Below are 26,761 nucleotides of genomic sequence, written 5' to 3'. Positions count from 1 at the left end.
TTGTTTGACAAAATTGATTTTTTTAAAATATATGTATTTTTTATTTTCATCAGTTCATCTACAGTTGAATGGTTTATTTTGATTATGTTCGGTTCGAAACCGAAGGTTTATTATTATTTCATTGTTTGAATACACTTATTCACATACTGTATTTATTTCGTAACTTAGTCAAGAGAATTGAAATTCGAAGGCGCAACTCTACCTAATTAAGTGTCGCCAGCGTCTCCACGTTTGGCCACCAGGGGAAGCTCGAGTGCGGGCAGCATGAGCGCATGACGCACAACTGAAGGATTCGGTGGAACTTTGCCCCATTGAGAGCTTTGCCTTCTTTGCGGTAAGCCAAGACAAGTGCAGCCAGCCAGCCAGCCACCCAACCAGAGCCACCCAACCAGCCAGTCAGTCAGCCAGTCAGCCTGCCTGCCTGCCTGCCTGCCTGCCTTGCGGTTCGAACCTCCCCAGCCCCGCAGCCCACCACCACGGACGCCATCACCCAGCCTAATTTACGAGCACCGCATTGACGCTTCTTCTCCTCTCCTTCCGGTTCGGAGCGACCAAGATGCGCAGTAGTCGGCGGGGCGGGGAGGAGCGGCGACCCGGACCCTTGTCTTGAAGTCCGCGCCGCGGCTGCGTGGGCTGCAGGAGCCCCGCAGGAGCCCCGCGAGCCTCGCCATGCCGGCCAAGAGGAACCGCTACAACCTGGTGGACGACGTTGCCGACGCAAGACTGCCGCTGCACAACGAGGAAGCTTACCAGCATGGCATCTCCTTCCAAGCCAAGGTACGTGCACGTTACACACACACACACACACACACACACACACACACACTACACTACAGGCGCGGGTAGAGTCGCCCAAGACAGTATTCGACTAGCGATATTGTTTCTTATATTGACCTAAGTAAAGGTGAACCCGTCGTCTTCAAAATAGCCACTTGAGCAAGTATGCATCGGGGAGAAAAATACTCAAACTGGTAAGCAGAGGTGGGGAGAGGAGCCAAACATTTGACTTATTGCTGCTTTAAAACATGATGACTCAAAGGTCAAAATTACAACTTGAGTCAGAGTCAGTATTCTTTGGGGAACTATTCAACTAGTTAACTGGTAAGCAGATCCCCAAATTGTACTCAAGCAAGAATACTCTTACTTGACAGTAATATGACCTAGGCAAAAGCAAAAAGTAGTTCTCAAAATGATGACTTAAGGTAGCGTAAGTAATTAGTCTATTTGAGTAACTGTTGAGCATGGGTGCGTAGGGTAGAGTATCCAAGAATTGCAAAAGTCCTGAAAAAATAACCCTCCCAATAATTTATAGTGAGTGAAAAAGAAGGCTCAAGTTTTGTACTGAGTAACTGGTGAGAACAGGTGCATAGAGTAGCCAAATAAGGTCAGCGTAATGTTACTTTACAATAATATGACCCAGGTTCAAGTTAAAAAATTTGTAATCCTCCCAATAATTAGTATTAAGTGAAAAAAAGAACTAAGTAACTGGTGAGAAGAGTATTCAAAGATTTGACCCAAGTGAGAGTCTTGTTATTTTGGAATAATGTGACTCAAATTAAAGTAAAAAGGAATAATCATTGCGTGAGTGTTTAGCAGCAAAAAATACTCTGGTGATTGTTGAGCAAGTGTTGATTGCGCCGTCAACAGTTGTACTTCGGAAATACGTTACTTTAGAATAAAATGACTCATGTAAGTACTAACTGAGTACTCTCTGATTCGTAATCAGAGCATTAACCTTTAAAAGACAAAAACATAAAATTAGATATGTGCAATTGGATGTCATATCACCCAACAGTAACATGTGAACTCAAAGAATCAGCTAAGTCTTTGTCCAACCCCAAAACAAAAACAATGGGAAAATCAAATGTATATTTGTAATACAACGAGGCTGTGAACTACTCTTAAAAGTACAATTTATCCCAAAGGTTACTGAAGTAAATGTAATGGCGTAAATGCGTTCAAGTTGATTGTTTCTGTGCGATACAGTATGAGAGGAGTTTGTGGGAGAACCATTGCTTTAAGACGCAGTAACTTTGCTTTCAACTAGCGATGTTTCTGCCATCAATTATTAAGCTCTCAGCAAAACAGAATTCAGCTTTTAGAGGACCCGGGTAACGTTTGTAATTACCTTCAATATTAGATTGGATTGCTTGTCTTACTTACTTAATTACTTATTTAGGGTGCTCCTCCCATTGACGAGACCACCTGCCATCATGAAGTGCTTCCATGCAGACTCTTTTAATACACCATTTGACCATTTTCGACACGCGTAAGGGGGACAATAACGTTCGCGCAGAACAAATCATGATTTTGCTCTGAAATTTAAGTACATCTTAATCCCCCCCAAAAAAAGTTTTCCCATGGCCGTGAAAATTTTGAGGGCACGAGAAGGGAGCCCTGAGGCACCGGGAGAATATGCAACGGCCTGACGGGACTCCGGGACTGATTCTTTTCTTTTCTTTTTTGTGAAAAGTGTGTGCTACAGAGCGATTGATTTATTTGTTCATTTATTATTATTTTTGTTTTTTTTGCAGGGGAGGGGATATGAATAATGGTAATTTGCTACGATGCGATGCCTTGTCAAACATCACACTCTTTGGGGAAAAAAGGTACAAATATTGTGTGTGTATGTTGCAGTATGTGGGGAGCCTGGACGTGCCGCGGCCCAACAGTCGCATGGAGATTGTGGCGGCCATGAGGAGGATCCGGGTAAGGAGATGTCTGTCTGTCTATCTGTCTGTGTATATATATGTGTGTGTATATATACATAGTTTTAGATTTAGATATGAGAACGCAAAGTGAAGAACGTTGCCTTTTGTTTCCGAGCGTTCAGATGCACGCAAGTCTCCCCGCGCGCGTGATGTGAGCAGTCGACGGATTTGTTGTCTTGTTTTCCCGCTCTCGGTGGGCTGCTGCTCCCCCTTTGCCCTCCTCCTACAACCCCCCCCCCCCCCCGCCCCCCGCCCCGAGAGACGGTGCGCACAGCTGCATGAGGCGAGCGGTTTGACGGCGTCACCTAAGTGAGCCTGGCGAGGCTCCGACGCGACGAGGCTCTTTAGCGCGGCTGAGCGAGCCGGCGCCCGACGCGCCAATCGGCTGTCGAGCGATGCCGGCCGGCAAGGCCAAAACGCGTGCTTGCCCTGTGACACACACATGAGCGCCGCATCACTCCCCAACTTAGTGGGGAATCCTCAAGATTCTTTTGGGAGCTTTTTGACCGTGCTTTCAATTCGTCAAGCGACTTTCTGCGTCCAGTTAGCGGAGTTGCTAACCTACAATTTGTCTTTTTCTGTCTGTCGGACAAATGAATGAATCGCAATCTCAGGAGGCCGCGAACAGGGATTCTTCAATCTTTTTTTGACCATGAGATCAAAAGTGTAAACTTCTGATCGTTTCATTTTGAATTACATATGTTTGCGTGATCCTTTCACTCCCAACCCTGGATGGTCCCATTCGTCAATTGGAACCCAAACGTTTGCTGCCACAGTCAATGTATTCGGTAAGTCCGTTTTCCAACGGCTACTCTTTGGAAGGGTCTCGTTCAGCTTGTTTGTCAAATTCAGGTTTGCAAACCATTGTAATGCCGGAGGGATCACCGTAGATGGCGGCGTTGAGTCGCTTTTTCATTTGTGACCCGCACTGTTTTGAGTTGGAGACACAGATTAGGCGGTGAATCCCCTTGATAGTGACCGAGGGAAATGCCAACGTGTCAGAAGTCAGACACGTTTAAGCACCTCACCCTCCAACAGAGATTGTGTTTGAAGGGTCGAAAGTACAAGAACCAGAGTATGTGTTGTGGTGGGTCGTTCGTCGAGTTGGAGTTGAGAGAAAAGATGAACAGTTGTTGGAGTGAATGGCGTACGGCATGTAAAAAAGCCGCTGACGTCCAACTTGGACCATGCGGTGAGTCAGCGTCGCTCGTGGTGTGCTTCGTCGTTGTGTATCTCTAAATGAGTGATGATATTGCCACGAAAAAACTTGTTTTCTCTCTTATGTTTTTGTTATTTTGTTATCGCGAGAGGCACAAAAAAATGTTTCTCTTTTCACGAAAAGTTCGACTTTCCCCGCTCTTTGGCCGTTGGCGACGGTGGTTTTTGAATCTGTCGGGGTGACAAAACATCCACAGTCCTCGAACGTGTACCATTTGTTGAAGAGACGGGAGAAGTGGCAGTAAAACAGGCCAAAATCCAGATGTCAGGCGGTAAGGCGTTTCAAGTGACAAGACACGGTTAAACCAAACGCCCCCCGCCCCCATTTCAGTTAATCTCTTGATTTGGATTGGCCGGCTCGGCTGCGCACCTGCCGTTCCCGCGGCGAGACACAATGACTCGCACCCCCCGCCGATCCTTTTAGGCGCGCGTGAGGCCGCCCTGCATTGTGGCCCACTCAACTGCTTTCTTCGCCGAGGAGTTTTGTTGCTTTCACTTTGCCTAGCGGCGTAGAAAGTGCCTTTGAATGCCTCGTGCTAGTGTCGCCGTCCACTTTTCATTCGGATTCGGGGGGGGGGGGCGCAAATGGAAACCCTCCCCGTCCCCTCACTCTTCTCCCGCCAAAATAGCGCACCTCCATTTAGCCCATCGCTGGCTATCTACTCGGCGTGGACAGGAATAGATCGAGGCTGAGGGCCAAACAGGCGCTTCCCCCTTTGAATTCTGCTCGGCCCCTAATGGGATTTTTTTTTTTTTTAAGGCCTCCTTTCGCTGACTGCCAAGAGTCTCTCGGGGAATTTCACTCTTTTTATCCTTCCGTCCGCCTACATCACCTTTTGTTAAGAGCACATGCAGCATTGCGGCATCGGGGGATGTGTTTGTTCATCGTCGAATGTTTGCTAGACGTGATTAAAGAAAAAGAAAAAAGCAACAGATCCTGTTATATTAACTCAAAAACAAAAAGATGCATGTGAATAGTATATTATAGTTTGTTTTATTTTGTTCTTCTAGGCCCAACCACGATCGGTGAAAATATGTGACATGGAGAAACCATCATTAAAAAAAAAAAAAACATTTTTTTTTTCATAGTTTTCCTTAGTTTTATTTGATAGTTCCCACGCATTTAAACATATATCATACAGCACATTTAAAGTTGAAAACACTTTGAATGAAAGTTGAAAACACTTTGAATGCTATTCCTGCCTGTCCACAGAAATGACATGAAGACTTTTTTCCCGCACAGTTCTCCAAATGAGGCCAAGTGTGCTTTGCTTCAAGCTGTTTGCCACTTACAGTTGAAGCTAACTGCAAAAGCAAACCATGACATTTTGTGTGGCAAAAGTCTGTTAGCTTAACGCTAAAATGCGAAACGTCATAGTTGTGCTAACAGATATTAGCATAGATGTCGCAAGAAGGCATTCTGTACCTGTACAATCGGAGCATACAGTAAACAAGAAGATTTAAATGCCTTGTAATTTAGTCTATAAAGCAAGCCCACTATCTTATTGCTAATATTTAATGATAACAATATAGGGCTCCATTCTGGTGACGATTGCAAATCCGGCATGGCGCCCGCCGCCTGGCGTGAATGTGAGACCGCGTGTTTGCTAATCTTGCAGACGGCGTATTTTTGAAAAGTGCGCGGCCATTGTGTGACTGCTTTTTGGCATTGTGGCAACATAAGCTATCCCCATTCAATATTTTTACAATCGATTATTCAATAGAGTCATCGGAGACAATTGTATTTTACATTCAAGTGTATTACAAAACCATTTTTTTTTGACTTCCTCTACCTCATTGTGTGTCGGTGCACAACATCAGCAACCCGGGTCAGGGGTGTCGTTGACAGAATGTAGGACAGTGATGTTGGACAATCCTATCAGCAAAACACCTTAGGATGTTCCAGACAACAAGACAGGAGGCGACAAAAAGATGGGGGGTGCGGGGTCCACGTTTTTTTCTTGTATGTGCACTCAAACGTTGCACACGTCGGATATATGTATTAGGTTTTTTTTTTTTTTTTTACTGGTGGGGGTCTGGGGGGGGGGTGCATAATGGGGGTCATTGTTTTCACTGGTGCTGGCTTTAATGGCAGATGTAGGCTAGCATAGTGGCTGACCTAGAAGTGCAGCGGATCAGCTTCAAGTCTTAAGTAGCCTTTTGTCTGTCCCACGCACAAGGATGAAGCCGGACAGAAATGCGACCTGATGTATGCGGCTGGGATGTTTTTCATCCTTTAGTCACAGGCCAGAAATGTGAAGATTGTCACCTGTAGGGCACAGCCAATACTAGCCAGAAATGATTCCAACTACAAGGTTGCAGATGGGGTTTTTTTTCAAAATCTCGCCAGTTTGGATGTTTTTTTTTTTTTTTTTTTACCTTTTCACCAGACATATCGCTGGTGTCGGGGCAAAGCTTCCTGTGTCTAAATGTGGAAATGCCATTTTCACACATTTTCGACCAGCGTAAACTAGCTAACGATTAATCAGCCGGCCAAAATGACTTCCTAAAGGACTCAGGACAATGTTCTGCCTATAATTCATATTTTTTTTTGTTTTAAATGTTAAGGGACCAAAATGAAAGTTATTTTATTCAATATGTAATTGTTTTTAATTAATTGGCCAATTAATCGTTTGTCAGAATTCCCCCAAATATCGGAGTCATCATCAGCCTCAATGCCAACGTTATGTAGAATACAGGAGATTGCTGCCATGTCTACAAACTACTTTTACAAGCCTACACCCACAGCCCAGACATATGAAGAATATGGTAGATTGGGTTCAATCCCCGGCCGAATACGGTAGCCGCTAAACCAACGAAGAAGAAGCCGCTGAACCAATAGCGCCGGCGTGCGTCATACGCGGAACGAGAGGGTGGCGTAACTTCGATCAAATAAATCCTCCAGTTGGAGAAGTGGTGTACAAGTAAAGGAGTTCGCTTTGACGTCTTTGACGTGCTAGCGCCAGTGTTAGCCATTTCCGAGCCTCGGCATCGCAGTCAAGTCAAAATGATGCAAGTAAAATATGAACGGACAGTGGCAATAATGACTCCGCTAAAAAGATAAAGTCGTCCTTAAACGGTCGGTCAACTGTTATGCGCTCCAAAAAAGCTCATTTATTCCCTTTCAAAGTGACGTTTACTCGCCTACTTACACAACGCGCTGGAAGATGGGAACAGGGAACCGAAAAAAAAAATGAATCAGTGGCCTTAAAAGCAGTGCACTGACAGCCGGTCCTCTCTCACATGGATGGACGAGCAGGTGCCGAATGGTCGCTGCCTCCACTCGCAACGTCATGTCACACGCACACGCAAACAGGCTCTTATCTTCCGACCCGTGCCGTGCCGCCGTTATCCGATGCACTCGCTCCAGCTCAAACAAAAGATTTTTCTCAAAATATGTTGAGAGGCGACAGACTCAAGGCAAAGTTTCACCGCCTTAAAATCCTTGCACTGCTCTTGCTCGCCCGAGCCTTGAGAAATGAGTAAAAACTAGAACTTTTTTTCCTTCTTCTTTATATCGTCCAATGACTTGAAAAAGAGACAAAAATACCGTAACTTGGATGCCAGGCTCGTAATTGGCGTTGCAATTTTGCCAAAAAACTTAACGTCTACTTAAGACGAGTTAATAAATGTGGGTGATTGTTGTCATGCCTGTAGAAATTCACACTTTAGTTGGTTTCGATGTTTTTCACCCTATTCCCCCTCAGCCCAGACATGGCAAAGGTTCACCCCCCCCCCCCCCACCCCGTTTCATGCAACTCAAGTTAGCGTGACTCAGCTGCATTTGACAGAAAAGGTCGTTGTCAAAGCCAAATGATCAGAGTGGACATTTTTGAGTAGATCAGCAGAATCAATCATTTAGTCTGTTTGCTCAGCCAGTACGATCTTATGTGACCATGCAGGTCTTGCTGCTAAAAAAAACAAACAAAAAAAAAACCTTTGACAGGACTAAAATGTGCCAAGCAAATAAAAAGGAGCTGCAGTGTGCCTGAGCTTGAGTTTATTGCTGAGTATATGTTTCACTCGCGACAGGTGAAAAGATGTGACAGCAAGCCTGTCTTGTTGCGGGAAGTGATGAAGCCCGCCCGGATGAGAGGCAAAACACCCGCACGACCGACCCATTGCAAAAAAACTACCAAAAAAAAAAAAAAAAGACACTTGGCGACTTGCCCCTACCGCATTGAGCGATTTGATCCATGTTAAAAAGCGAGTACTGTAACTATGTTGTACGTGATCACTTTGAATAAACCATAAAAAGTGATATATTCCGCTCCCAAAGTGGCATCCATTTTCCAGGGCCAAATAAATAGCCGGCCTTCCCCGCTAACTAAATATCGGGCCGAGTGGACCGGCGGCGTCTCAACGCGGGACTCTTTGCAGGGAGAATGGCTCCACGCCTCAGTGCCTCCCTGACAGGCGCCGTGAAAGGACAGGCTGTCCCTCGGGCACCCGGGGGGGGTGCGGTAAAGGAGGCTTTTTTTTTTTTTCTTTTTTCGGGGGCTGGTTACCGAGGCAAAACAAAGGAGCAACCTTAGCATGCCAAATATTAGTCCCAGTGTAGCCTGCGCACACGGCGCTTTGTAAAGCGCACTCTCGGAAACACTGATTTTGTGGCCCAGAAAAGGACGCCTCATCGCCACGGGCGCGCTCATCACAAAATGTGGCAAATTGCAAAGCCTTCTGGTGCAATCGAAAGCTTCCTATTTGGGTGAATTTGTTGCTAAATACCAGCACGGTTAATAATGCATGAACACTTCGGGGCAACATCGATTTTCTGCTCGCATCTTGCATGTGAAATGAATTTCCTCACCGCGCGTGTGAGATGCAGCTCTCATCTCGCGCCCCCATTTGAGAGATTTACAGGTGACACTTAATGCTCTCATGAGTCTGCTTTTGCCTGAATCATATTCGTGAATCAATGCCAACATTTTACACACTTGCTTCCTCCTGCTTCCACATTTCGCAACTGATTCAAATTTTTCCGAACATCTGTGGAACTATTTTCCACATTTCAGTAATTTTCCGAATTCCACACCAAGACTCGAAAGAAGCGCTTGTGTATTTTGAGCCTCATTCAAACACATCGAACAAGCAAAACTGAGAATCAACCTGCCGAGACATCCGAAAAAGCTTCTCCTCTCACGTCACCCGCCGCGGGTAGACGTGGGTTGAGGCGCGGCTCTGTGCTACCTACGCCGCAGCGGCTAGCTAGCAACAAGCTTCGACTGGCTACTGCCGCGGCTAAACACGTTGCGGAGTTTCTCCGAAGTCAGTAAACATTACCTACGTGTCGTCAAAGAAGCTACATTTCTGACAAGTATCCTTGTCATGAAGCGAGAAGCCATGCTAATTGCTAAGATAGATTTGACACGGCTAGCGCATTTAACACCGGAATTAAAAGCTTGGGTGATCGAGTCCACTTTTCACAGACGCAAGTGTCTGGACTCTGGAGAGGAAATCTGCTCACTAAACCGATTAATTGATTAATTTTGTGAAATGTAAGTTGAACAGCAAAATGCACTCGTTTTTAGCCATCTCTGGGGGCGGCCATTTTGTCTTGTGTCGACTGAAAATGACATCACAACGACCAATCGCGGCTGACCTGTTTTCTGAATCTGAGCCGTGATTGGTCGTCGTCAGCAGTTGTGATGTCATTTTCAGTCGACAGAAGAGAAAATGGCCGCCCCCAGAGATGGCTAGAAACGCGTGCTTGCATATCTTGCTATATGTAAGCATTGGAAATGTTAGCGTTTGAGCTATTCTGCTTATGTACTTTCTGTAATTAACTCATCCACATCAAGCCATTTAAGAGCATTTTCAAGTGGGTGCTTCAAACAAAAGTAACCGACTTCTTGTCTTTTTTCAGGCATGGGTTTTTGAAACTCTTTGGGGTCTACTCATGACGGACACATCCGACCAAATTTGTTGATGCTGAGCGAAACTGGCTTTGGAGGCCGAATTTGTAATTGAAGCTGGGAACCCATTCGCATCTGTTGTGAATTTTGCCATTCAGCTCCACGCTGCTTTGTGCATCGTCTCGTTTCATTTTAGTGCTCATTTTGATGTCACTGATGTTGTGACTTACGCCTCCCTATCAGCGTGACATTGCCGCCAGCCATTTTGTTTCCGGTACATTTGTCCCGACGGATAAATGACGGGTCAAACTGTCTGCGACGAGCCGGGGGGTCAAAAACATCGAGGACCCGCCAACTGGAGAAACAATACAAGGATTACTGGCAGTATGGTGCTCACGTCACAGGACGCCCCCCCCCCCCCCCCCCCAAATCCTTCTGCAGCCCCCAAAGCTAAAAGCCATGCGTCCCTACAAATCTCTGAGCTGCATGAACATGAGCACACCCCTTTGGTGACTGGCATCATTTGAACTGATTGTCTTCTTAATTAGGACATGCAATTGGAAACACCATCGATGGGCTAGCATAGATTAGCATACGTGTTACAGTAGTTATAAAACTTCCCCAAAAACTGCTACTTCAACACAAATGGAGCAGTAACAACAGTTGCAACTTTTTTTTCATAAAATTTGAAGTAGTTTTGTGAGATTTTTTTAAAATTTGAAATTAAAAAAAATAGAGCATACCTTTAAAATTTACTTGTTTTACTTGCAAATTTATGACTTTGTTCTAAAAATAAGTTGCAACTTTTTTTCCGAATATTTTAACTTTATTTTCATAAAATTACATTTTTTTCCCCCATGGAATTAATTATAACGTTTTTATTGTAGAATTTTTCCTTCTTGAATTATTGCTTTGTTCCTCCTAAAACTACTTTTTGTTTAACTTGGAATATGTTGTCTTTATTTTCATAAAATGACCCGCTACATCTCTTTCAGTAGTCCTCAGTTTTGGCTGACATGTTGCGGCACAACGTGGTACTACGCCAACTCTAAATTTGGACTAAACCTACAAAAAAAAACAGTCGCGAAAAAAATCGGCCATATAGCCCACGCTACAGCGCTACACCACCATATTATTGATTATAGGGGACCCTTGGTTGTTGACGCTCTCAGCATTAAACAAGGACCAACTTGATACATCAAAATCTAAATCGCTTTCGATTTACTTGAGTCGAGGTAAAAACGTTTTTTTTTTTCTTTTTTAAAGCTTACTGCGTCCGGCTGGCTTTGAAGCCACATTGCAGGCTAATGAAAGTCGTTTATCTGGACGTGTCACAGCCTCATATCCCGCTCGGAGTCGTTGCCCGCTGCGCTTGTCTGAAGAGGATTATGCCGGAAATTTCTGGCTGTGCAGATGCGAGGCCAATACGTGGCTGTAGCCTTTGAAAAGAACAAGTAAAAACACTTTGAAAAGACAAGGCAAAGCATTTTATGCTGCCGGCACCGATCAAACGCAAGTCATTTGGTCAAGCTCTTAACTGCGCTTCACTGATTGGAATTTTGTTTTTTAAGGCCAGCCATGAAATTCCGTCATCCTGCTCTGCCTACACACAAGGACAAAAACTAAAAATACATGTCAATTTGTGCCTTTAATCTGTTAAGATTATGTGGTTCAAATTTTTGCCGGAAAATATTCAGGATTTGTTCAGTTTTGAGGCACCGCTGGAAATGACCCTAAATGGCCGATTTCTTGTGTGTTTTTGGGCACGGCCTCTTGAGACTTTTTTGTGGGTCTACTCATGCTAGACATGCCTGCCCAACTTCACGTTGCGCAGTAAAACGGGCTTCGGGGGCTGCATTTTCAAAATTCTGACCAAGTTCTAAGTTTCATTTTTTTTATGGCGAGTTATCAAAGCGTGTTAAACGGGCTGTCACTTGTAGTGCGCTTTTCTACCTTTTGGTACTCAAAGCGCTTCACAGTGTACCACGACTACCGACTGATGACGCAGCATCAGGAGCAACTGGGGGTTCAGTAGCTTGCTCAAGGATACTTTGACATGGTCACAGTGGCCGGGGATTGAACCCACAACCTCAAGGTTGAGAGACGACCACTCTACCACTGAGCCATGCCGCCGCCCACGCACAAGGTCCACATGTCAAAATCGTCACGATTTAGCGCCGCTCATCAATCGGGCATACGTGGCTAAAATTTGGTAGCAATCGGAGAGAATCTCTTTGGGGAGTTTAACTTTAAAAGACTCCTTTTAAATGGTCCAAAGGAGTCTAAAATGGCTGTTTCGAAGCAAAATGGCACACCTCCTGTGTCTTTTTGGGCAGGGCGTCTTGAGACTTTTTTGTGGGTCTACTCCTGATTTCATGTCGCTAAGTGAAACTGGCTTGTGTTGATTTAAAAAAAAAAACACACACATATAAGTACAGTATTTGTAATAGAATTTATTAAGTGTGCATTTTTTGGGGCTGATTATTCCAAAAAGCCAATCCTGCGGTGGGTCAATTTTGATCTAGGCTCATCCTTTCTCCTAACAGCCATCTCTTTGTAACCCCCCCCAGCTCCACCCCCCCAAAAAAGGACTGAAATTCCAGGGAAGTCCCCAAATCCTGTGAATTGTAATGAAGCAGTTGCTAGGTTTCAGCAATCTATAGGAGCTTTTGTGGGCTCCAGTCAGCCTTCAATGGCACAAGCGGTTTTGTGAAGTGTCCTGCAAAGCACTCCGCCTTTGGTGCATTTCAAGGAAGCGGAAAGGAGGCTTTCGCCACATTACTTCATCCATGTTTTCAACCGTGATATCTTTGTACAGGCGCACTTTTGATGAAAACAGAAGAGTCTCACTTGCGCAGTCTTCCAAATTAGAGGCAAGGCAGGCTTATTTATCTCTCACAGTTTAAGTTTGCTGTTAAACTTTCGCATAAAACAAAAGGAGAGAAGTAAACAGTGTGCATTCAAAGACCAAAATGTTTGGCCAAAAATATAATTTGCTGTAACAACACTAGCAACGCTGGTTTAATGCTTAATGTGAAACGCAATCCATTGCCCCATCGAAATTAGCATAGAATTTATGCTAATAACTCTGATGTTAACATATACGGAGCACTAATACACATCAAACAAACAAAGTTTAACTTTAATTTGATACTTTGTGTTCATTGCCTTACTTTTAGTTTATCGTGAGTTAATTAAGCAAAATTAGCACATTAAAGTCCCACGCTAATGTCATGATGCAGTCTTTTTAGCTGCCCCGCTATACTTCAATTGGTTGGTGAGTGAACACCGGACAATTTCAAGAAATGAACTGATAATGGTTGATACTTTGTGTTTATGCAACTAAATTTGGCGTTACTAGCTTAACTGGATTTAATGAAGCAATTTTAGCACGTTTGAGTGACACGCTAATTTCATGATGCAGTGTTCTTAGCGGCTGCGCCATACTTTGATTGGTTGGTGACTAAACATTGGACAATTTCAAGAATGCAACTGAGGGGTCGGTACTTTGTGTCAATGCAACTAAATGCGTTCGTTTTAGCCTAATTGGATTTAAAGACGCAAAATTAGCACATTTGAGTGGCACGCTACTTTTTATTACACTGTGCTTTTATCACTGGAATTTTTGTGTGTGTGTTTTCCATGAATTGCTCCCTTTAAACTGCTAGTGAACACCTCCAGTTAGACAAACTTAAGGAAAGAAAGTGAGCCGCCGGGACGCGCCGCTCTCCAGCAATCGCCGGCAGAAATCGTGCGAGACAAATCTCGCACGACGGCTAGTTCAAACCAACGCAGCCTTGGCACGGCAGCTCACTTGGCATCATTAGTTACGCGCGGGTTTACCGCTCGCTTACTTTTCCCTGAAGCGAAGGAAGCGCATCGCCTCGCGTCGCCTCGCCGCGGTGCGAACGTGGCACGCTGACATCTCGAGCTCCTAATTGTTTGTTCCAGCGTCAATGACGGCGATGCGTTTCAAGCTTAAATATTTCAAAGCACTCACTGAGCGGCGTGGGGGGAGGAAAAAAAAGAGAGCACATATTAAAATTTCATACTTTGGATGTGAAGTTGCAAAATCCCACTTTGCTGGCGTTGGGGTGCGAATTATAAAGAAGCTTCATGTGGGCGGCCTGTGCTGCAGTGACGTCTTATACGTTTGGTGAAACTTGGATGAGTTGTTTGCATTTGGAATTGTTTCTGATGATAAGTTAATGCTTATAAAATGATTGATTATGCTCATTAAAATTCCAAATGTATTCTCACTATTGCACCTTCCTTGTTATATAATGACTTATTCTGATATAATTAATGACTTTTTTCCTGCAAAATTGCTTTTTTACTTTGCTTCCCTTCTAGAATTCCTTTTTTTCTTGATTTGTTGCCCATTTTTCTTGTAAGTTTGAACATTTTCTCCTCTCAAATGATCTTATTTTCCTCATAATATTTAAACTTGATTTGAATAATTTTTATATATTTTTTTCTCATAATACTATGAATCCATTCTGGTGCAGTTATGATGTTTTCCCTAATGAAAAAAAAATCTCTGGAACCTTTTAAATGATGCTCTAAAATTCTCCATTCATGACAAGGCTGGGTTCCTTTGCGGTATTATAAAACTGTTGTTATTGTTGTTTTTTTTGTAAACTGTTCCATCCCTTTTGTGCAAATCCTACTAAATGTCACAGACATTGTTGTAACGGAGCCGTTTTTGTCGCATCTGCTCGGCCAGTACGAGTTCAAGGCCAAGAACATCAAGAAGAAGAAAGTCAACATGGTGGTGTCGGTGGACGGCGTCAAGGTGCTGCTGCGCAAGAAACAGAAGGTGAGTCGCCATCGCCGATGCGAGCAGACTAAGAATTAGCGGCCAATGCTAATGCTAAAGTGTGACATTTCCGCCCACAGAGGAAAGAGTGGACATGGGACGAGAGCAAGATGCTCATCATGCACGACCCAATTTACAGGTTCGTCCCCTTGCCGTCCTTTTTTATTTTTATTCATTTTTCTCTTTTTTTTTTTTTTTTTTTACTACTTTTTTCTTAGTTTTACATATTTCTGGTCATGTTTTCAATGTAATTTTTTCATGCACATTTATTTGTATTCATTTTTTGTGTATATGTAACAGCAGTTCCTTGCTGTTACCTTGCTGATTAAAATTTTCAGCTTGTTAAAACCACAAGGTCAGAAAATTTGAATATTCTGCAAAGCTTCAGTTTTGTAGGTCAAATTCTAAACGGGCAAGTAATCCAAAAGGGTCCTGATTCATTTATAGAATACGTCCAACTCACCTTTTACTTTGAATTGCAGAAAAACAACAACCTTTTCAGGATATTCTAATTTTCTGAATAGTACCTGTGTGTGTGTATTTGTGCGTTTTCTTTTTAAAGGAAACGAACATTTTCCTTACATAATTCTGTTTACATTTTTCACCCTGACATTATTTTAACTTTTTGGTACATTTTTACATTTCTTCATTTGTAAGGTTTTCTTTGACTTTTTTGTTTTCATGGTTTGCCTTATATTTTTTGAATGTTGAACCACTGACTGTTCATTTTTTACACTGAGTTTCTTTAACAATTTATTTGCTTTTTTTGTAGACATTTTTTAAATTGTATTTTTATTTGCATTTTTTGCTTAGCTTTCTTATTTACATACATGCATACATTATTTGCATTTAAAAACGTACTTTCCATTTCCAGTTGTACACTTGCGGTTCGACACTTGTTGGAAGTTTTCGTCTTTTCCTCGCAGGATTTTCTACGTGTCGCACGACTCGCAAGACCTGAAGATCTTCAGCTACATCGCCAGAGACGGCTCCGGCAATTCCTTCCGCTGCAACGTCTTCAAATCCAAAAAGAAGGTCGGCTTGAAGCCTCGCTCGCGCGAATGGCAATGTAGCTCAGCCGCGGCTCAAGTCCGGCCGGCCGTCTTCCGTTGAGTGCAGACGCAGGCCATTCGCATCGTGCGGACGGTGGGTCAGGCTTTTGAGGTTTGCCACAAGCTGAGTCTGCAACACGCCGAGCACGACGCCGACGGGCAGAGCGACAAGTCCGCCGACGAGTTTGCCGGGCGTGGTGGTAAGGCGGGCCAGTCGACATCTCTCTTTGTGTATATATACTGTGGGTATATATACTGTATGTATAGCTTCATTATTTTTGGGGTCATGTGAGTACAGTAGTCAGCCGTTTCAGCTTTTTGATTTCCATTCCGCCGGCAGGTCGGAGGACTCTGGCGGGGGGCGAGCGAGGGGAGGAGGTCTGTCAAGTCGGGCGAGACGAGGAGGAGGAGGAGGACGAGGACGAGACAACCAAGTCCCTATGCGAAAAGACGGTCGGGGACATCCTGCACAGTCTGGCTGAGCTTAGCGTGGTCAAACCGGGCCACACCCTCATGGTGAGACAAGCACAAACACACACACACACACACACACACACACACACACACACATCTGCTCTCTTTGTGTTGCGGCTTTCCATATGAATGATGCAAGTGCTATGCAGAGCAGTTTCCTGTTCAACGTTGTATATGAGCCCGCTTTTACTAGATACTTGATTAGGTTCAATGGTTGGTTGCACGTCATCAAACTGAGAGTGGTTCCTAGTACAGTGTATATTTGACTCGGTTGGGGGGTCCGGATTGTGTCCATTGCTCGCGTGGGGTTGATTTGGTGATGTCTTTTGTCTTGAAGAAATACCTACCTTTTATTTTTTTAATGAATTTCTATTTTCTTTTTCAAATCATTTTATTTACAAAAAATGTCATCAGTTTTCAAATTTCTTTTTAACTGAATTATATCTACTATACTACTCTCATATGAATTGTTTTATTTCATTTCATTTCATAATTTTTCAGGGGGGAGGTTTTACAGTTTTAGAATTTTTTTACGTTACTTTTTGATATGTACCTGTGTACATGTTCACATTAAAACAAGTTTTGTACTTTTTGGTTTCCTACATTTATTTTTGTTTTTCTTTTGACAGTTTTATAAAGAATTTTCCACATTCATGTTGTGCATTTTAAAGCTTTTTTTTTTTTTTTTCAATTTTATCCATGAACTTGTAACCTGCAAAGTTTCCCCCCCAACATTTCTTACACTTTCCAAGCATTTAGTTTTGACTTAGTTTACATGTTGTCATTTTTATTTTCAGTTTTAATATTTTAAAAAAAAAATTTTAATATTTTTTTTTTTTTTCAATTTAAATGTTTCTTTTTTGTCACCGTGTTCCATATAGTGTGTACTAGCAGCAAAATGAACAGGACTGAATATTTGTCTGTGCAAGACCAAATTATCATTTGTTTTCAGCTGCCCTCTAGAGGCAAGCCACTGTAAGTGCAACAAGTGTGACCATAGAACACGACACAAGTCTGTTGTTTGTCCTTCTTTATTTACAGCAAGTGTTGTTGTTCACATTTTGTGTGTTTGCGATCAGGACTTCTCCGGGAGGTCCTTGTTCACGGTGACATCCCCGGGCGTGGCCCCGGGCAGCCCGGGCTCGACGGCAGGCTCGCTGGCGTCGCGCCACTACTTGCAACTCCTTCAGCAGCAGCTGCAGCAGCAGCAGCAGCACACGCAGGTGGCTGTCGCTCAGGTGAGGGAACCGCCCATTCTAAGACTACGTTTGAAATGAAGCAATAAAAACAATGCTTTGGCGCCATCTTGTGGCGTCGTGGTCAAGACAAACGGGGGTTGACAAGGATGTTGTTGACAGGCCTGCGTTATGGCGCTAGGGGGCAGCACTAGCTCAGTTATGACAACCGCAAACTGTAAACAAACAGGCCTGAATCCCAGTCAGTCCCGGTTTACAGCAAAAAAAAAAGGTGTTTACCAACCTTGATGGAGCCAAGGCAAATATTTTATAGTTGACAAATCTCAAGGAAAATTTACAACAACTAAAGTGTCACAATGGATATATTCTGGCGAAATAAGGAAAAGCTCCTCTTCGTTGTGAAATGTGAGCTTTTTTAATTGAGCACTTTGCTCGTTTTCTGTTGTATGAATGCCAAGAGGTGGCTTCATTGGACCTTCTGCCATCTAGTGGCGAGCCATTTAATTGTTCCGCCAGTCACTATATGCGGCTGGCATAGGTGGGTAGATAATTAAGTTAGTAGTAATCGAGCCCTGCTTTCAAAACATATTCGCATGTGCCCCGTTTCAACTCGTGGGCCTACACAAAAGATATCCTTGAAAAAAAACATGTCCGGGTTGACTTCTACTTGAAAGGCCTGACTAAATGAAGCACCTTCACCCACTTCAACAAAGTTCAAGGGCACCAAGATGACACCAAAGCACTACTAACAAATTGCAAGTTTTTGGGCACCTAACAGGAAGATAATCTCTCCGTTGGTCTTCATTGGTATAAATTGCAAATTGTCCATTTATTTACAATTGTTCTTCTTGTCTTTGATGGCGATTTTCTTTGCGTGCCCGGCAGGTGCAGCTGCTGAAGGATCAGATGGCGGCGGAGAACGCCGCCCGCACGGAGGCGCAGGCGCGCTCGCGCCAGCTGCTCCTGCAGAACCGCGACCTTCTGCAACACCTGGCCCTGCTGGTGCAGCAGCTCCGACAGCTGGAGGCCGGACCCGCCGGCGGCCAAGAGGTGGAGCTTCAGCCGCTCAACGGATGCGGTGAGTCACTCGCCCGGCCGTTTGTTCTCCTCCCTTTTCCAGTCAGGCTAAATAATGGCCACCGAAATAGCAGCTGGCAGCTGAAGTGAAATGGAACCGACAACGCCCCAAAATGGTTTATGATTCCTTATTGATGCCACAAGATGGCGGCAAAGCACTACTTTTCTTTTACCCTGGCTAAAATAAAAAATAAAAAGATGTGGAAAGTGGAAGAGCAATTCATTGTTCTGCCTGTCAATATATGTCACTTATATAGATAGTCAAACAAGATAAGTTCTTGGTAGTAAAGAAATCATCCTTTTCGGAACCATTAATTCAGAGGTGTCAAACATACGGCCAACGGGCCGGAACCGGCCCCCAAGGAGGTTCGATCAGGCCCGCAGGATCATTTAGATGTGAAAAAAATGCATAAAAGACACGGAGTTAATATTTTTAATATAATGCAATTCGTGAATTTTCCGCTAGGGGGCACACTGTTTTGATCACAGTAGAAGACATCATTGTTTAAAAATTCCTTCCTTTATCATGTTTAATCTTAAAGTGAATTCCTGTATTTTTCAATACTAATCGCTTGTTAAAATGTTGTGCCTTTGTACAATAAGTGGGATCAGTTGCAATGCAGATCTGTGAATGATAAAAGTAAATTGCACCAATGTTTCATGAAATGTTTTGTAAAAGGAATGCTCATTAGATGTCAACATTTTCCGAATGTTCTTGTGCTTCTTTACACCACAACAGAGGAAATACATGATATTTTGGTTATTCATAGCTGGGTACGGTATCATTTTAATGGTCCGGCCCATTTGACGTCTACAGAGGCCGTATGTGGCCCACAATGTCAAATGAGTTTGACCCCCCCGTCATTAAGTGAAACTGGCTAACGTCACAAGACCCGCTTTAGGATGTCTGGTGGTTGGGAATCGGAGCTCTAAAGCACAATCGCTGACGTGCGGATTCTGAAATGTTGCCTTGCAGCGCTTTCCACTTGGGCGAGGCCTCTCTCTCTCAATCTGAAGACGCGCTGCGGCGACGCCCCGGAGCAGCCCGTCTCCTCAACGCCCGGACGGCAGCCGCGCGCCTCCTCGGACGCGGGCGGCTCCGATTCCTTCTTGCCGGGCCTGGGGGACAGCCGCCTTCCCTTCATCGACGGCGAGGGCGCCGCCTCCAACGAGGGCGTCCCCGTCACGAGCGGGGGGGCGTCCAGCGTGGGGGAAAAGTAAGACAAGTTCAAGTATTCCTTCGCACTTGTTGGAGTCATTATCACATGAAGCAGTCAAGCACAGTAGTGGAGCATATAACATCGCTCAATTGTCTTTTCTTTCCAAATTGTGACAGGACATTGAAATGATAAAATGTACCCTTGCTGACGCATTGCCAAGGCTTTTAAACCAATCGTCGAGCAAAAAAAAAAGAGAAAATAATGTACTGCCCCCTACCTGTCATCATTGGAACTAAACCTTCATTTTGACACATTCTCTCTCTCCATTTTTGCACTCATTCCTTAAAAGAGGAAGTCAACGCAACATTTTTTTTCAAGAATATGTTCTATGCAAGACCAGGGCATTCTGATCAATTTTGCGTTTGTGGAATAAGTGTTAATCCACTGGTTTTTAGCCATCTCTCGGGGGCGGCCATTTTGTCACTTCTGTCGACTGAAAATGACATCACAACTGCTCACAAGGACCAATCACCGCTCAGATTCAGAAAACGGGTCAGCTGTGATTGGTCGTTACCTAAGCAGTTGTGATGTCATTTTCAGTCGACAGAAGTGACAAAATGGCCGCCCCCGGAGATGGCTAAAAACCAGTGCATTTTGCCGCTTAACTTATATTTCGCAAACGCAAAATTACGGTAATCAGAAAGCCGTGTTTCAACCAGTGGGCCTGCTGGGAACGTATTCTTGAAAAAAAATATGTTTGGCTTGATTTTCCTTGAAGAAAACACCCACAAAAAATGTAGCTAATGTGCTCTAGTTTGACAAGCACACTTTGTGTTAGGCTGAGCGGTGAATGCTTGAGAACGTAGCGAATTTTGCGTTTCATCAGGGTTCGCAAAAGGTTGCCAAAGTGTTCGCAACTTCCAAGACAAGAAATTCCAAGACAAGGGCTATCCCGACAAAAGTGTCAGCAAATGAGTAAATTCTTGTGATATTGTGATTTGGGCTGCTACTTTACCAGGAGTCACAGTCACTTTGGGGCGCTGATATGTTGTGCCCCACCTTGCTCCTCTCATTGAAAAGCACACTGCACCCTTTTAGTGACATACGGGAAATGTGTCACAAAATCAGACAGCGGCTGAAACCGGCTGGAATCGTCATGGTATGCCATTTTTCACGCTCATCTTCAATATAGACAAACAGATTTGGATTTGAGATTTTATTTTGTCACCTATATTTTTAGTTTTTTTTGTGTTTTTTATTTGTCTTTGTGGAAAAAAACATGGTGAGCACCCTGCTTGGCGGGGTGGTGCCCCAGTGCCCCCGATGGTCAGGTCACCACCGCCTGCAACCCTGAAAAAGCGAAAGTGGAAAGTGAAGAAGTGAAAAAGTGGTTAACAAGTCACAAATTCTGGGTTGGAATCCCTGTTTGAGTTTAGTGTGTGCAAGTTGGATGATGGTTTTGAGGATCAAAAAGAGGGAGCAAATGCTCATTTACTGGTTTCTTTTTTTTTGGGGGGGGGGGCAAAAAAACAAAGAAAACAAGCAGCACAAGTAGTATCCTGGCGCCTATTGCAAACATTTTGAAATGGTGCACACACAACGGATGGCTGGACGCAAACACGACTGTTTCCGTAAAAGAAAGCCTCGAGTCAACATTTTAATCTCCATAAATTGCCCCTAGACGTTCGATTGCGATGTTTTCTCCGCCGCGACACCAACATCAAGTGCGTAATTACTTTTTAATGAGCTTTTAATCCCCTTAAAGCCGAAAGCGCCAATGAGGGAAAACGTTCATTCTCTCACGACCAGCCCCGCTTTAATACCCCTTTAATGTTTTTCCCCATACGAGTGCGAAGTCCCAGCGCGATAGCGCAGATTGCGACACCAGCAGAAGCCAATCCGATTGCAGCCGTTCAAGCGTCTGCTTCCGCTCGAATCGTTGTGCTTTCCTATCGGCTGTCAACCGACACCCAAAAAAAAAAAAAAAAAAAAAAAATGTCACAGGGGAAAGCATAAGAATGAGGAATAATATAAGATGAAAAAAAATCTCCAGTTCTCTAAACTAAATTCTTTCTGCTCTGCTGCGCTTTGAGAATATTAAATGTAAATTGTCATACACAAAAAAAAAAAGTCATGTTTTCTATTTGTTGTTGGGGTGGATGTTACGTTCATTTTAAACCTTCACACAATGGCGTGATGCTCGGTGCTGCCTGACACTTTGTGGCACAACCTGGTACTACACTTAGGGGCCTCAAATCTAAAATTGGACAATAATGAATTTCAGAACCCCAAATCTCACTTCTGCGATATAGTTGACGCTTTTCTTTCTTGAATTGAGTTGCTCGTGTTGCGCGCGTTCACGTGTTGGTGCGGTAGCCCAGGAAGGTTGAAGTTGAAAGCTGGCTGTGGTCTAACTGTCGCCTCTTTTTGTCAGGTGCCAGGATCCCGTCCTGCTCGTCCTCTTGCTCCTCTAATCAAATCCAAAACACGCACACACAAAAAAAAAAAACAAACCCAAAAGGCACCTGCCCACCTTCGCCTTGCTCCTCTTCCTCCTTTCCTCCTCTTCCTCTTCTCAGCCTCCCCCCTCCTCATCCTGCTCCTCCTCCTCCTCTATGTGAGTATCATGAGCGACAAGCGGCGCGCAACGTGTTACAAACGCGTTTCAAATGGGGGCAGCCGGCCAGTCACGCAGCGGCGAGGCCACCAAGCGGGAAACGGCCGCGAGGTGACAATAAAAAAAATAGCTACCGTCAATGGAAACATGAGCCACAAGTCAAATAATGTGGTTGCACAAGTGTGCACACCCTTCTGAAACGCCGGACGTGGCTGTAATTCTAACATTTGACAAACACGGAGCAGCAACGAATACAAATAGAGCAAGGCGCCCCAACCCCATATTCCAACTTGCCTGAAATTGTAAAAAAAAAAAAAAAAAAAAAGGTGAAAAAAAAATCCACTATATTATAGTGGTCTGCTTTGCCGACATCAAAAGTCCTAATAAAGCCACCTCTGGCCTTGAGGCATCAGAGACCCTCACTGTCGCATGTTGAAACAGCAGCCAAGATATTAAAATATACTCATTTAATATCCTGGCTGGCTGGCAATAATGTCACGAAGCATAACTGTGTTTTTCACGAAGAGCAAAAACAAAATGAAAGTCGAGCGAACAGTAGTGTACAATTGCAAGCCAGAAATCAAATCCGGGTGGACGCATGACCCATTGAATAAAAAGGTTGGAAGGAAACAGAAGCTCTGAGCTTTTGATTGAAGTTCACTGTCAAATAAAAAGGCAAAACAAAGACAATGACACAAAAGGACCACTTTGCTTTGTCCGCTTTGCCAAGCAAAACAAATGCATGGCCGTGCTAACGGATAGCTGCTGTCACCCGTTGGGCAAAGGACATTTGATCGCAAATGGTGCAGCGACACAACCAGACAGACGATACAGCAATCCCAACGGACATATATTCTTGATCCTCCGGGAAGAGCGACTAAAATGACTGCAGCTTGTTGAGCAATAACCACGCCCTTGCACGTCTGTAATATACCGCCCCCAGGTGGCCTATGTCCATTTAACTGAAGCAGAAAATGTCTCAAAAAATGTTTAATTTCTTTACATTGTTCTCAATTAGGTCATTACGACATGCTTTTGTAAACTACAATATCATCGAGTGCCAGTTTTCCGATGGAAAAAGGCAAGCTTAAGTTGCTGGGGTTTTTTTTTTGGGGAGGCCAAAACAGATTCGCGACTTGTCCATTGAGTTCGCTCACAAATTTGCACATTAGTGGATTTCGGGGTGCAACCAATTCTCCATTGTTCACCCAAAAACAAAAGAATACAAGGGCTACTTTGCCGCCATCTTGTGGCATTTTTACGTAACGCCAACCCGCTTTTAGCCATCAGTCTAAATCTGTGCTTCTTTTCTAAGATAAGAATAAGATAAGAATGCCTTTATTGATCCCACAGGTCCATTTTGTCACAATTGCAATGTTGTCAAGAAGTGTGTGAGTGTTGTGTAGCATCGCTTTGAAGAGATGAAAAGAAGACGACTCTCGCTTGCGCGGTTCTCCAAATGGGAGGCAAAGCGTTGATTTGGCCGATGGAAAACCGACTCGTAAGACAGAACATTACACGTTTGACCAGCTTTAAACACTGAAGTTTCCAACCAACCAAATCTGCTAGCATAATGTTAACATAAAAATGGAAAAACGCCATAGACAGGCTAATGTAAATATACTAAATAATTAATTTAAAAAAAAACACAAATTTTTAGCAAGAATGGAATTGAAGAAAATGAAATTTAACCAAAAACAAGTAAGCAGATATAAGAATGTAATTTAAAATAGATTTAATACGTATGTACCCAGATGGTTGAACAAGTAAGCGGAAGGAAAAAGACCCAATAAAAAAATGCGTGTTCTAAAAATTGTTTTTTTCTTGTTTTCCAAAAACATCCAAATCTGACTTAGGCAATTATGCTATGCTATTTTAGGGTCACACATCGGCGTTATAGGTTTTTTTTTTTCTTGTTTTTTTTTGGACAAAAAGGAGAGTATGTCCCTAAAGAAATCCTCCAAAATGTCAAATACTGAACTGCAAATATGTGGGGCATCCAACTGTATTTTTCACGGCATCACTAGATCAACCTTGGGCAAACTATTTTAGAAAAAAAAGTTAGTCCTCAAGGAGAAAGTCATGTCAGGACAATGAAGTTGAGAATCAACTAAAAAGAGATAAATAACTAACCGTAGTATGTCATCCCTTGGTGGGCAGGTATCAAGCGGCCGTCCCGAAGCTGGACCCTCCTCCTCCCTCCCTGAACCGGAAGCGAGCCAGCCGGACCCTGTCCCCGGGCTCCATCCACGACTGGGGCCCGGACGGCCCGCCCGGCAGCGGCAGCGGCGGCGGCGGCCTCCTCTTCTCCTTCCCGGACGCGACGCCCGGCTCGCTGTCGTCGGCCGACTTGCGCTCGCTCAGCGGCTCCTGCTCGGCCAGCGACGACTCGGGCGTGCGCTCCGAGACCAAGTCGCTGCTGTCGCCCCTGCAGGACGACAGGCGCGACCGCGGCGCTTTGGGGACTCCAGTGCGCGAGGGGCGCGGGGGGAGCCCCGACTCGTCTCCAAGCTCGGACCAGCGCCAGCCGCCCGCCCGGTGCCCCGCGGACGACACCTGCCTTCACATCAGCTTCTCAGAGGACGAGCTTCTGGAAAACTGCCAGGACGAGCTCTGCGTCCCGCAACGGAGTTAAGGGAACACCTTTTACGCCTTTCCTAGTTATTCCAGCCATTTTATTCCACAACCCTTACAGCCCTCGTTCGCCCATGGACACATTTAATCATTTTTATAAGTAAAAATCAACACCAATCGAGGTACTTTTCAGGGATTAGAAGGAACCCGCGTCGCGGTCCATTTGCACTACATTCTCCCCGATTCACACTTTCGGAAATCGGCCAGGGTCGACTGAATTACGAAAAACACCGCAAATGTTTCCCTTTTTTTGTTTTTTAAAGATAGTTAACGTTCCATTTATTTTCCATCCATTTGGGATGATCAATAAATGAGAAGTGAGAAAGTTAGACAAAGGAAAATAAATACACCCCAAAAAAATGCAAAAGTCAGCCCATTGAGCTCTGCTTCATCAACGTACACTTGTAAAACTGTAAAGAGAAAAACAATGAGTCAAAGTTATTTTCTCTGTTGAAGAATATTCGTAATTGGTACGAGGAAAAAGTCCCAAAAAGTCACAATGTGTCAAGAAAAGAGTTGGAACACTATCAAGAAGTTCTGTTCCAATTGTAAAGTCATGAGGGGAAAAAATTAGAAGAATAAAATTCAAGTGCTACTGGACCAAAAAGTTGGAATGTGAAAGAAGGGAAAACAACAGTCCAATATTGCAGAGTAATTGAATGTGAAAAAGTCGTAATGTTTGAGCAAGAATACAGTTGTGATGTTACACGGAAAAAGTTGTAATGATATGAGGATAAAGTCGTAATATTTATAGAAAAAATGTCAAGGGAGAAAAAAATGGTAATGTTACAAAAAAGTAAAATTTGGAAAAAAAATGGAACGTTACAAGAATAAGGTCAAAATTATACAGCAATAATTGCAGATGCAAAAACTTACATTGCAAACAAATAATAAACAAATAAAAGAACTCGCCATCACAGCAATAATTTGCAAATTTGACATCAATTACGACGTAATGTTCAAAGCAAATCTATAAAGTTATGTGAATAATGACGTAACATTAGAAGCATTCCAAAATTTGCAATGTTACATCAAGAAATTTGTAGCGTTGTGAGCAGAGCTGGGCATTCCGTCGATGTGACTCGACGGACGGACGGACGGACGCCCGTTTTGCTGACGGTTGACCAATGACGGGAACAGTTTTAAAATAGATGGATTAAGCATAGACGGAAACCCCTTTCGTTTAGTCCGCCATTCGTCTGCAGTCCCTCAATAGCCGTTTAAAATTAGAGGCGAATCGGCCTGTAGTATATTTTATTTTATTTTATTTTTTTACCCCCCGAAAAAAAGGCGAATGACGGACGATGGAAGGCTACCCACGGTGCAGACGATGACGAATAAAGGACGCTCAATTTTTCGTCAAATGTCCAGCTCAGGTTGTAAGAGGGAAGCTTAAATTTCAAGGAAAATGTGTAAAGTGACAGGAACAGAGTCGGAATGTGAACGAATGACTTTTTCAAAGTTGCAATTTTTTTTCTAAAGATTTTTTGTCTCGGAGGAATGCGATATGGTGACTTTTTCTTGGGACTTAATTCTGATGTGAAAGGGAGAGCAGTAATGGATTGTAGTTGCAAAGTTGCAGGTGTGAAATGTCAGCGAAGGCGAAAATAAAGCAATAATAATAAAAATGAATGAGGATGAATTTGTGTGTGATTTTCGTTGTATTCACTTTGATTGAAATGCAGTTTATGCACGAGATTTGTCACTGATATGTTGGTATTTTGTAGACACTCCAGGACATTAGGGGGCAGTCTCTGCTCTTGTGTAACTGCTTTGAACACTAAACAAAGAAGAATATATTTATCTATCTATCTATCTATCTTATCTATCTATCTATCTATCTATATATGTATATGTATTTTTTTAAGCCCTCCTATGTTCAGATGTTGACTGTGTCTGACTTTGCACTAAATATCCTCTAGTATGAAGATGTTCACTGTGTGGCACT

The 26,761-nt window shown here is 43.6% G+C and overlaps 1 protein-coding gene across 1 annotated transcript; it reads left to right on the top strand.

The window, feature by feature from the left end:
- The first annotated feature begins 50 nt into the window (after positions 1-50).
- LOC147135857 (carboxyl-terminal PDZ ligand of neuronal nitric oxide synthase protein) lies at positions 51-26,455 on the top strand. Its single transcript, XM_086054070.1, has 11 exons — positions 51-777; positions 2,638-2,709; positions 14,511-14,603; positions 14,684-14,742; positions 15,530-15,638; positions 15,723-15,855; positions 15,996-16,171; positions 17,209-17,367; positions 18,211-18,403; positions 19,379-19,619; positions 24,340-26,455. The coding sequence occupies exons 1-11, from the start codon at positions 670-672 to the stop codon at positions 24,812-24,814; spliced, it is 1,818 nt and encodes a 605-aa protein (XP_085910196.1). The 5' UTR covers positions 51-669; the 3' UTR covers positions 24,815-26,455.
- Positions 26,456-26,761: the final 306 nt, after the last annotated feature.

The sequence above is a fragment of the Filicampus tigris genome, chromosome 15 (genome assembly GCF_054856515.1).
Source record: "Filicampus tigris isolate MCC_2025a chromosome 15, RoL_Ftig_1.0, whole genome shotgun sequence".
In the NCBI taxonomy this organism is placed as follows: Eukaryota; Metazoa; Chordata; class Actinopteri; order Syngnathiformes; family Syngnathidae; genus Filicampus; species Filicampus tigris.
This window is presented reverse-complemented; position numbering and strand designations above follow the sequence as displayed.

Bases quoted from the DNA above. Each gene is read 5' to 3' on its own strand.
- LOC147135857 (XM_086054070.1), top strand. From the start codon at position 670: ATGCCGGCCAAGAGGAACCGCTACAACCTGGTGGACGACGTTGCCGAC. The intron at 778-2,637 runs GTACGTGCACGT...TGTATGTTGCAG, and splicing joins GCATCTCCTTCCAAGCCAAG to TATGTGGGGAGCCTGGACGT. The intron at 14,604-14,683 runs GTGAGTCGCCAT...TTCCGCCCACAG, and splicing joins TGCTGCGCAAGAAACAGAAG to AGGAAAGAGTGGACATGGGA.